This window comes from Pan troglodytes, chromosome 20 (genome assembly GCF_028858775.2).
Source record: "Pan troglodytes isolate AG18354 chromosome 20, NHGRI_mPanTro3-v2.0_pri, whole genome shotgun sequence".
Lineage (NCBI taxonomy): Eukaryota > Metazoa > Chordata > Mammalia > Primates > Hominidae > Pan > Pan troglodytes.
In genome coordinates this window covers 49,113,454-49,126,039 of record NC_072418.2, presented here as the reverse complement: position 1 = coordinate 49,126,039, position 12,586 = coordinate 49,113,454, and the positions used below count along the sequence as shown (strand labels likewise).

The 12,586-nt window shown below is 41.8% G+C and overlaps 1 protein-coding gene across 9 annotated transcripts in view; it reads right to left on the bottom strand.

Moving 5' to 3' along the window:
- Nucleotides 1-12,586, bottom strand: part of IGFL2 (IGF like family member 2) — a 101,153-nt gene that overhangs the window by 22,347 nt on the left and 66,220 nt on the right. For all 9 annotated transcript variants that reach the window (XR_008541135.2, XR_008541133.1, XR_008541132.1 and 6 more), the window contains exons 2-3: nt 2,484-2,579; nt 1,361-1,569 (exon numbers count right to left, since the gene is read on the bottom strand). Coding sequence is in view for 1 of the 9 variants with exons in the window: in XM_016936258.4 (XP_016791747.2) it covers nt 1,361-1,412 (52 nt within the window). In the remaining 8 variants the exon portion in view is untranslated. The remainder of the gene's footprint in view (nt 1-1,360; nt 1,570-2,483; nt 2,580-12,586) is intronic.

The window sequence follows — 12,586 nt, the reverse complement described above, 5'->3', positions numbered from 1 at the left end:
CAAAAGCACAAGAGAGAAAAGAAAGAATAGACTTCATCAAAAATTAAAAACCTATGCACTGCAAGCAATAGCATCAAGGAAGACATTAGTGGATTGAAGACAATCCACATAATGAGGAAAGTATTTGCAAATTATATATATGATAAGGGATGAGTATCCAGCATATCTTCTAAAACTCTTACAACTAAATAATAATAAAATAAATAACCCAATTTAAACATGGAAAAATCTGAAAAAACCTTTTCTCAAAAAGGAATACAAATGGCCAATAAGCACATGGAAAAGACACTCAGCATCGTTATTTACCAAGGAAACACAAATTAAAACTACACAGGATATCACACCCACCCACCCAGATGACTGTAATAAACAGGAAAATAGAAAATAACAAAGGTTGAAGAATCTGGAGAGAAATGTGAGCCCTCATACACTGCTGGTGGGAATGTAATTGATGCAGCTCTGTGGAAAAGTTTGCCAATTCCTCAAAAAGTTAAACAGAATTACCATGTGGCGTAGCAATTCCACTCCTATGTGTACACCCAAGATAACTGAAAACAGGTTCTCAAGCAAATACACGTATACATATGTTTGTAACAGCACTATTCACAATTGCCAAATGGTGGAAACAGCCCAAGTGTCCATCAACAGATGAATGAATAAATGAATGCTGATACATGGATACAATTGAATTTATTCAGTTGTAAAAAGGAATGAAGTACTAATAAATTCTATAATGGGGATATGCCTTGAAAACATTAAGTTAAAAAAAAAAAGTTACACGAAAGGTCACTTATAAATGGTGTGATTCCATTTACATGAAATGTCCCAGATAGGTAAATCCATAGAGACAGAAAGCAGACTGGTAGTTGCCAAGGGTGAGGGTAGAGGGGAAAGGGAGGAACAGCTAAGTGGGCATGCGGTGGTCGGGGGCTGTGGAGCCAGGTGACTCGGAGGTAAAAAGCAATTTTGGAAGATGACTGAGCTACTCTTCCTTCAACTTGAGAGAGAAAGGAAGAGAAGGAAGGAGAGGAGGGAAAAGACAGGGAGGGGAGAGGGGAAGACAAGAGAGGGGGATGTGAGACAGAGGGACACAGAGGGAGGGGGAGAGGGGAAGAGGGGGAGGGGGAAGAGGGGGAGAGGGGAAGAGGGGGAGAGGTGGAAAGGGTGAGGGGGGAGAGGGAGAGAGAAAGAGAGAGAGAAAAAAGAGAGGGAGAGGGAAAGAGAGAGAGAGAGAAGAGAGAGAGAGGGAGAGAGAGAGATGGTTGCCCAAAAAGAAGTTAGTGAACACAGCAGGCATTGCTCATCTTGATGGAATACACACAACAAAACTCAGTCCACTGCCTGGGCTGCCCTTACTTACCCAGCACACTCCTGTGGTAGTCGGTCCTCATGCCTGAGACACTGAACCTCATGATTTCCTGGCGCTGAGAGCCCAGGAACTCCAGGCAATAGTGCCTGGGCTACAGGGCTGGGTCTGGTTCGAGGGCAGGATGATCCCCTCATCACAGTCCCAACAGATTGCAGATCTAGTCTCCACTCCTGAGTGTCAACTGGCACACAGTCCAATATCTGGAAGAGTCAGAGCTGATGAGCTGGCAGGGGACCTCTGGGAGCCCCCAACCCTATCCACAGTGCTATAATCCTACCTCCTTTCTTCTCCCTCCACTCACCACACCCATTCTCACCTATGGTCCCTTCTGAGTCTGAGCCCAGGAGTTCAAAAATAAAGATCAGCTGAGAGCAGAAGAATGACAGTGATTCTGGGGTCACAAGATCATGATCATGGGGCACAAGATGATGTCTCTGAGTTTCTTTGGTTGCTGTAACAGCTCAGAGCAGATTTTGGGACTGACTGTGTGCAGGTTCTGGGCATTGGGCTTGGCAGGTGAGGAAATGCAGGGAGGGCTCTGGAAAGGGTTAAGCTTCTGGAATTTGCAGGTGGGGAGAGAGATTGCAATGCAGTCAGAGAGGACACGGGTGATTATGAGGTGGGAAACCAAGAATTAAATAGGGAAGAGAGAATTAAGTTTGAGGTTCAGAGGTACATTAGGGATAACAGTAGGCATTAGCTCAACCTGGGGCAAGGGTTACCTTACCGAAGATTCTGGGCACCATGGAGCTTCAGAGCAGCTCATGGGACAGCAGCAGTGCAAATGGGTCAGTGACTTTACACAGGGACTTATGTAGGCTATGAACTTATCCACATTTAGGGAGGTGCCCGGAAGCACTGGCCTCTTGGAAAGGGTGCGGCATGAGAAGCCACAGAAAGCATAAGAAAAAAAATGCATCAACAGCTTAGTAAGATGTTCCTGGACCTGTTCCAAGTGGCTGCTACCTTCTCAGACCTCTTGAAATCTCATAGTAAAGGCTTCCCTAGAACCTTTCAAAGCCGTGAGTGAGTATCATTCTTTGAACTCTGCCCACGGCAAAGCGACTTGAAAGAGATTCCTTGGCTCTCACTTATCTGAGAGCATACTACTCACCAAACATCACAGCTGGTGATGAAACTTCATATTCATCCACCCTGAAGTTTCAAGGGGTCCCTCTACTCCCCATCTCAGTCCGGCTCCAGACCTGCACTATGAGAAACAAACGCACCCGTCCAAACCCAAAGAATGGACTCAGAGACACAGAAAACAGTGGAAGCAAGACTTTTAATGACAGTCTTGCAAGATTGAATGTCTGGTAGGCAGGCACACCCAGTACGGTTACAACAAGCAATTTATCCCCTAGTGCACAGGTCTCTCCCCTGGTTCCTCGTAGGCTGAGTACGATGGCGTCACAATCTTCCCAGACGTCGCCTATTGGTTGCTGGGTTGAGGCTTTTAGGTGTTTTCTTTAGGATTGTCTCACTGCATTTTGTTGCAGCCTATAATGCATTGCAATCAAAGCCAGCTCGGGGACTTTTCAAGTATTTGACTTACGACCTAGGTAGTCAGGCAAGCTGATAAGAATAGATAAAGTGAGCTATTTTGCTGGCTAGTAAACTTTCATTCTAGACTAAACTCTGGTTTGGGAGAGGGTAACTAAGGGGACCCTGACAAGCATGCACCAGCTATGGGCCTAGTATATTCTGTCCTTCCATAGTTTGTGGGCCTCAGCCTATCTGAGGTACTTTGTCTTGGAAATGGACCACCATATCCATTATTATAACTGTAGACAGCACTGTCTATAATTCTTCAGAGTCATTTAGGGGAAACTGTGAAGATGCAGCATAACCTAGAAAAAGAGCAGGGGCTGTAAAAACCCTGCCAGGGAGAACAGAAAAGGAACAGACAGTGATAGAATAGACATCTGGGATTCATAGAATAGATGGAAAGGCAGCCCCTTTTTGTTGTTGTTTCTGGAGTGCTTTGTCCAAGGAAACGCTCCTTCTATGTTTCTTACTGTTATTTTATTGTCACCATCACTATTATTTGTGTCACGGGATACCATGTGGGCTATTATTAGAATGCGCTCCTGTGTTTTCCATTGACTTCCTTCCCATCCCACAGTGAGATGGGTGGGAGGGTGAGACAGAGATCAGGAGAGGTGTTAGGGCTTTATAAAAGTGCATTGTTAGTAGAAGAGTTCTGGACCTGATAAGTGAATTTAGAAAGGTTGTAGGGTATGAAGTTAACACACAAAAGTCAACTGTATTCCTTTATACTGGCAAGAACTAGTGGATACAATAATTTAAAGAAAAAAATGCCATTTACAATACCCCCTCCCCAAAAACTGAACTGGTATACTGTAAATCTAGGAGAACATGTAAAGGATGTGTATGATTAAAGTATTCAAGGAAACCTTAAATACAGAGTGGTATATCATGTTGTGGTTTGGAATCTGAAACTCAGGTAAGATGCCAATTCTTTCCAAATTATCTACAGATTTAACACAATTCCAATCAAAACCCAAGCAGGATTTGTCTGAGAGAGAAACAAAATAACTCTAGAATTTATATAGAAAAGCAACGGAAACTAGAATGGCCAACACAATTTTGGATGAGGAAAGATGGTAGAGGACTCACACTATCCAATTTCACAATTACTCAAGCTACAGTAATGACAACAGTGTAGTACTGGCAAATGGATAGACATGGATAGACACATAGATCAATGGAACAGAATAGGTTCCAGAAATAAACCCAAACAAATATAGTAAATTGTCTTTTGGCAAAGATGTAAAGGCAATTCAATGGGGGAAAAGATAGTCATTTCAACAAACGGTGTGAGACAATGGGCATGCATATGAAAAAAAAAAAAAAAAAGAAGACTTCTACCAAAGCACACACTTTATACAAAAGTTAACTCCAAATGGTCTAGATATGAAAAGTAAAACTACGTATTTCAAGAAGAAAGCATCAGAGAAAACATTTATACCTTGGGAAAAGACATCAAAAGCATTATCCATTTTTTAAAAACAGATTGGACTTATCAAAATTTTAAAGTTAAACTTGATGAACAAATTGTTAAGTGAAGCAACAGACAAGCTACCAACTGCAGAAAGTGTCTGTGAATCACATCTCTAACATAGGACTTGAATCCAGAGTATATGAAAAACTCTCAAAACTCAAAGTGAAACAACAAACAAAATCATTAAGCATCGGCAAAATATCTGAACAGATGCTTTACAAAAGAGGACATACAGATAGCAAATAAGCACATGAGAAGTTGTTCAACACCATTAGCTATACTGGAACTACAAATTAAAACCAGTGAGATACTATCTCCCATCTACTAGAATTGGTAAAATTTAAATATATATATTAAATAAATAAATAAATACACACACACACACACACACACACACACACACACACACGTATATATATGAGTGTGTCCTTAATTCTCTACCAGTGAGGGAAGCTGGAAGCAAGATGGGAAGGTGGAGAGAAGAAACCCTGAAAGGAACTAAGAGTTACTGGAAGGAGGGCTTTAATCTGGTGAGTGGGTCACTCACTGGTAGGTAAGTCATGTGTGGAAGCCTGTTTGGGGTGTTGCAAGGATTGACTGTGTTGGACTGGACGAGGGAGGGCCACTGGGGGTGTAAGTGAAAAAGTACCGGAGTATGTGTATTTAGATATTATGAAATTATACACAAACATATATGAAAGAGAGAGAATATCGACAATACCAAGTGCTAACAAGCAAGTAAAGACACTGAATTTCTCATATTTTACTGATGGAAATGAAAATGGTATATATATATAACTCCGAAAAACATTTTAGCTGTTTTTATAAAATTATACATTTACCATACAACCCATCATTCACACTCCTGTGTATTTATCCCAGAGAAATGAAACTTATGTTCCCACCAAAAAAGCACAATCGTTCATAGTATTTTACTTGTAATAGCAAAAAAGTGGAAACAACTCAAATATCTATCAACAGGGGAAATGGGAGACACACCATGGTACACACACAATGGAAACTTTTGAGCAATAAAAAGACAAGGAACTATTTACATACACCATGACTTGGCAAGATCTCAAAGGCACCGTGTCAGATACAAGAAGTTGGTCTCAACAATTACATAGGTAAGAATCAACTTAGCCTTTCCTGTGACACTCAGGAAAGGCAAAACTATAGGAAAGAGTGAATGCCAGGGGTTGGGGTTGGGTTTGGGGTGATGGAACTGTTCTGTACCCTGATTTTGATCGTGACTACATGAATCTATACCTGTGTTTAAATCCATTAAGTTGTGCATAGAAAAAAGTCAACTTACTGTATGTTTTTAAATAAAATCAGGGTGTGGAAACTGACCTTTGTATTCACTTATTTATTCAGAAATAATTTTGAATACATATTTTATACTAAGTGCTGTTCTAGCTGCAAAGAATATAGCAGTGAGCAAAATAAGGGGTTTAATTTTGTTCAGAAGACACAGAAAATAAACATCGAGTAAGTATATATGATATGATATGATATATGATATGATATGATATGATATGATATGATACGATATCAACCAATGATGTATGCCATGGAAAAAATAACAAAGGAGTTTAGGAGATAGAGAATTACGTGGACAGGCATCAGCAAGTCATGACTTGAGGGTCGACTGCCAGAAGCTAAGAATAATTGTGTTGTATCAATGGTCAAAAAGATCAAAAGAGGAGTAACATTTCATGACACATTTAAAATATATGAAATTATATGAATTATATGAAGTTGGCATTTCAGTATCTGTAAATAAGGTTTTACTGGAACACAGCCATATTCACGCATTCATTCATGTATTGTCTTCATGCTTCTTCACTACAATGGCAGAACTGAGTGGCTGCAGAAGAGACTTATGTTTTGCAAAGCCTGACTCTTTACATAAAAAGTATGCCAACCCCTGCTGTAAACAATGCTAAGTGAAGGTGGTCAGGGAAGGCCTCTGTGATGAGTTATCTTCTGAGCAGAGGCCTGACAGAGGTGAGGGGTGGGCCCACAGGTTACTGGAAGAATCCCCTAGGGTTCTAGCCCCAGTTGGGGTTGCCTGCATGGGGCATTCAACGAATAACAGAGGCCATGTGTTGGGTCAGAGTGAGGGAATGTGAAGTGGCAAGTGATGGGTCACAGTAGACCAAGGGCCTGTTTATATAGCTCAGTAGGCCACTGTGCACAATCTTGATTTTCTCTGAGCCACAGGGAAGCCCTTGGAGGGGTTTGAGCAGAGACAATATCTATAGTGCCTGGCAAATGGGAAGGGGTTTATAAATGTGAGCCGTTGTTATTGCCAACGATACCATCTGATAATACAGTTGACTCTTGAACAATGTGTGGATTGGGGTGCTGACGCCCTTGGGCAGTTGAAAATCTGCATATAATTTTTGATTCCCTAAAAATGTAACTACTGGCTGGGCCTGGTGGCTCACACCTGTAGTCCCAGTACTTTGGGAGGCTGAAGCAGGAGGATTGCTTGAGCCCAGGAATTCAAGGCTGGAGTGAGCCATGATTGCACCACTGCACTCCATCCTAGGTAACAGAGTGAGACTCTTGTCTCAAAAAAAAAAAAAAAAAAAAAAAGAAGAAGAAAACAAAAAACGTAACTACAAATAGCCTACTGTTGATGGGCAGCCTTACTGATAACATAAACAGTAAATTAATACATAGTTTGTATATTCTATGTGTTATACACTACATTCTTACAATAAAGTAAAACAGAGAAAAGAACATGTTATTAAGAATCACGAGAAAGAGAAAATATATTTACTATGTGTTCAGTGGAAGTGGATCATCATAAAAGTCTTCATCCTTGTCTTTACACTGATGAGGGTGATGAGGAAGAAGAAGCATTGGTCTTGCTGTCTCAGGGGTGGCAGAGGTGGAAGAAAATACAAATGGACCTGCATAGTTCAAGCCTGTGTTGTTCAAACATCAACTGCAGTAACATGTAACAGTCAACCCCTGCATTTCCACCCAGCAACCTCACACAGCCAGTGCATTTATAGGAGTTAAATGAAATTTTCTCTCATTTTGTAATGTACAGGTATTCTTCACTATATAAACTTACACTATAACAATATTTGCTGTGAAGGCTTGACAGTGATAAGCTAAATGAGATTATCTGTATCAAAAGCTGTTATAATGTGCATGTAGAAGCCAGTGGAAGCTTTTAAATTGGCAGAAGTACAGGCAAAAGGATGCAGAGTGCAATTAGCCAATGTCAGCAGCTCTCTGGGCTTGTTTGTACATACAGAGCAGTATCTCTCATCTTCCCTACCATTTTAAGGAGGGTTTCACCCAGCATAGGTCCCAGTAATAATATCTGTCAGCCACCAGTCGTGCTACCTACTAAAGTCCAATTTAAATAGTCTCTTTCATATAATAATTTAAACATAGATAGATAACATACCTGTATATTTATATTACATCACAGTGCATTGTTTTTTCATTGCAGAAGGAATAGATAATTTGATTCAGATATTACGCAACATATTTCTTACTTCAGATACCCATACTCACCAGTGAGTAAATGTTCACAAAGAATAACTCTTCTCAATGCTATATTTCACGTAGAAACCCTGGATAGACTGCTAGAAAGCTTTTTAAGAGTATTTTTGTAATGTTTGAGGAAATTACCTGGTGGCATTAACTGGGCTAGGAACATTATTATTTTTGTCACTTAAAATAATAGAATGCAAGTTTCTACATTCTGAAAATTTTCCATCCAACATACTTCCCAAGATGGATTCACTTGGCATGATAAGGGGTGTGTGTGGGGTCCCCAGTTTACATGAACTTTATATACACATTTACGTTATTGGATGCTTGTAAGTCATTATTTCATTGTGCTTAAAGAGGAAACTGTAGCTCAGAGAGGTTAAGTAAATTTTAGAATTCCACAACTAGTAATGGTGTACCTGGGTCCCTAAAGTCATGAGAGAGAATTATGAGAGTATTATTGGAAACTTCAAAGGTACTGAAGCCAGAATCTGCTAACAGCACTGATCTCTGAGGAGGGCAAATGAGCAAGGGAGGGGTGAGGTAAAAGGAGGAGAAGGATACTTTATCTGTAATTTTTAAAAACCATATACTGGAAGTTTTGTTCTTTGCATGCATATCTTTGATAATTTAGGGTGAATTCGGGTTGGGCAAATACCCAGGAGAGTGACCAATGACAAGACAATGACAGAGGTAAGCATGAGTCCTGTGGGATGCATAGAGTGAGTGCTTAATTGTCTATCAGTGAGGGAAGCTGGAAGCAGGGTGGGAAGATGGGGAGAAGGAGAAACCCCGAAGGGAACTAAGAGTTACTGTGAGGAGGGCTTCCAGCAGGTGCTGGTAGGTGAGTCATGTTGGTGAAGCCTGTTTTGGGTGTTTCTAGGAGTGGCTGTCCAGCTAGATGACAGAGGGCCACCGTGGGTGTAGGTGGAGAAGGTGCTAGAGGGAAAGGCAGGCCCAGGTAGTGAAGGGCCTTGTGGGATGAGCTGGGGAGCCTGGGTTCCATCCTAGACATGGTGGGGAGTCGTTCAATAATTTTAAGCGTGAAACTCATGACCAGATTTGCATTCTTCTAAAACCAGGCCCCACTCTGTGATCCTGGCGTGTCTTCCCAGACACCCGGGACTATCACAGTCACCACTGCAGTAGGGCAGCGTTTTCCGGCACACTATTATCACCTTGCTCATGTGTTTATTTACTTTGCAAAAATATTGGTTTGTTGGTGTCAGAGACAATTCCCCATGGATCTCTTGCATTTTTGCTGGCCTGGCAGTGAGGCATTGACTGTCCTTTTGTTCCACACTCTTTTCAAGGATGTTTGTGTAGTGAACTGCCTTGGAAGATAGAGGTAAGGTTTCCCTTTAGAGCAAAGAATACTTGTTTACTGTCCTGTATAAAAATAATACTCTCTTCCTCCAGGTCATTTAGGCTCTGATAAAACCCTAATAATTTAGACTCTGGTAAAATGCTTTCTCTTAATGGCAGAGCTTGTTAAGAAGAACAGAATACTCTGGTGTGTTTCGCAGCGGTTACTTTCCCCCTTCCCACTTCATGCCAGAGCATGAAGGAGATTTTTCTCCCATATTCACTGTGAGAACCTGATAGGTTCCTGGAGGTAAAACTCTTAAAAAAGTGCAGAGGCTCCCCTTAGACTGGGCCCCCTGGAGTTTTTAATTCTCAGACTGCTCCACCCTGAGCCTCCAGGAATTCATTCATTAGACTTCATGTTTTCCTATCCTGGTACTGGTTCCCACAGGGGTTTCTGGTCATGGGTTTCTGTTGCAGTAGTTTTGATTCTCTGTATCCACCTGCCTGTCTCAATAAATCGTAGGGTAGTAGTTTGCTCTGTGATCCCACTTATCTAAGGTTGTTAATTTTTTACTTTGTTCAGTATTTACTTTCTGTTAAGATGGAGTGATGAGTTCCAAGCCTCTTACATGCTTGACTAGAAACTGGGAGTCCCAGAGAACATTTTCTTCAGAGATGAGGTCTCACTATGTTGCCTAGGTTAGACTTGAACTCTTTGGCTCAAGTGATCCTCCCACCTTAGCCTCCTGAGTATTTGGGATTACAGGCATGTGCCGCTGTGCCCAGCTCGAAAACCTACTTTTAATAATGTTCATCCTCTGGAAGCTGAGACTTTCTTTATGACCCAACATATGATCAATTTAGCATAAATGTTCCATGTAGACTTGAAAAACATGTAAGTTCTATCATTTTGAGATATATATATATATATGCTGGGCGTGGTGGCTCATGCTTGTAATTCCAGCACTTCGGGAAGCTGAGGTGTGTGGATCACCTGAGGTCAGTTCAAGACCAACCTGGCCAACATGGTGAAACCCCGTCTCTACCAAAAATACAAAAATTGGCCCAGGATGGTGGTGCACACCTGTAATCCCAGCTACTCAGGAGGCTGAGGCAGGAGAATCGTTTGAACCCAGGAGGTGGAGGTTGCAATGAGCTGATATCATGTCACTGCACTCCAGCCTGGGCGACAAGAATGAAACTCCGTCTCAAAATATATATGTATGTGTGTGTGTGTGTGTGTGTGTGTGTGTGTGAAAAATACATGTGTATCTCATACTATATATACATATATACATATATACATATACACATATAAATATATACACACATATAAATACATACACACATATAAATATATATAGACATATACACATATAAGTTTGGTTATGTGTGTTAGTTGCATTGTTCAAATTTTTAGCCCATTCTGATTTTTTGTTCTCCTTATTACATAAGCTATCCCAAAAAGTGTATTAAAGTCTTTTACCACAGTTGTGAACTTGCTTATTTCCACTTTTATTTTAGTTACTTTTTTCAAGCTAAGTAATTAGGTATATGCAGATTCATAATTATTATATGTTCCATTTGGATTGATCCCTGTGTCATTATTACTTGTCCTGCTTTATCTCTAGCTTTATCTTTTGCATTAAAGCCTACCTTGGTATTCACTTAGCTACAGTAATTTTCTTTTGCTAGTGTTTGCATGATGTATCTTTTCTACATACTAATTTTTAACATTTCTGGAACCTCATATGTAACATAGATTTCTTACATGTGCATAGAGATTCTTTCTTAAATTCAGCCTTAAAATCTTAGAATTCAATTTGAATGATTTCGTTGTTTTTTTTTTTTTTTAATTGGTTTTGATTGGGGAGAGGAGCTGAGATGGCCAACTAGATGCAGCCAGGAAGAGCTTCTCCCACCAAGAGACTGACCATCAAGAAGACCAGCATACACCAAGCAGATCTTCGAAAGGAAGGCATTGAGAGTGGAGTGAGGGAGGCAGGCCCTCAGCTGCAAGGGGAGGAAGCTGGAAACCCTGCACAGGGTTGCTGAGCATGAGGACTTGTTCCTGGCCCCGAACAGCTCCTGGGGAAGTGGGGAGTTAAATAGGCATGGAGTGGCCCACTCTTGCCAGAGACCTCCAGAATCCTAGCTGCAAAAGGTCCCACAGCCCCCATGGACATTTGCGCTGGCAGAGAGAGCTGCTTGGAGAGTTGGCAGGGACAGGACTCTAGCCTGTGTGGAGCCCAGAGAGTCTGGTTTGGAAACAGCTGCAGTGGAACATGGACAGGGATGCTCATTCTCCAAGGCTCATCTTGCTCCTCTAGGTGGCTTTGGCCTTTCTTGACTGTCAGACCTGGACAGAATAGGACTATCTTGCCTAGGGGATGGGGCCAGTCTGATACGAGTGCCTCTCAGTGTGCTGGCCTCTCCCAAGTTCCCTACCCGCCACATCTGTTTGCAGCAAAGCCTCAGTTGCCAAACTGGGATGCTTCCCAGGGGCCACTGCCTTAGCCCTTTCACCAGTAGACCCTGTCCAACTATCAGAGAGCCTTTGCAGACAGGTCCCACCAGGACACACCCAGACAAAGCCTCCTCTCACCACTTTGCCAGCAAGCACTCACCCACAGCCTCCCCTCAACACTTTGCCAGCATGCACATGCACACAGACATCAATGCTCCACCACCACCAGCACATGTGTGAGTGAAGATCCCACTGCTGTGACCCAGATGAAGCACTTTTGTCAACACCCCACGTTGGAGTGTCGTTGCTAGCGAATGGGGAACACCTTAGCCCCTCTAGTGCAGTAGGTGTTTAACCCTGAAGATCCAGGGGACAAAGCCATGGGCCTGGTACCAGCTCCCCAGGGTTAGACGATGCAGCCCAGAAGTGCTGAGCTGAGCCTTGGCCCCATGAAATCATCCAGAAATGAAACCAGTTGACTAAACCCAACTTATACCATAGTTAAACCCTCAAGGGCATCAAAGAATGTAAAACCCAAAAGCCCCATCCAAAGGACAGCAACTTCAAAGATTAAAGCAACTTCAGCCCACACAGATGAGAAAGAACCAGCACGAGAACTCTGGCAACTCTAAAAGCCAGAGTGTCTTCTCACCGCCAAATGACTGCACTAGCTTCCCAGCAATGGTTCTTAACCAGACCGAAATGGCTGAAATAACAGACAGAATTCAGAAGCTGCATGGCAATAAAGATCGTCAAGATTTAAGTAGAAAGTTGAAACTCAATCCAAGTTATCTAAAGAATCTACTAAAATGATTCAAGAGCTTAAAGAGTAAACAGCCATTTTAAGAAAGGACCAAATAGATCTCACAGAGCTGAAAAACTGACTACAAGAACT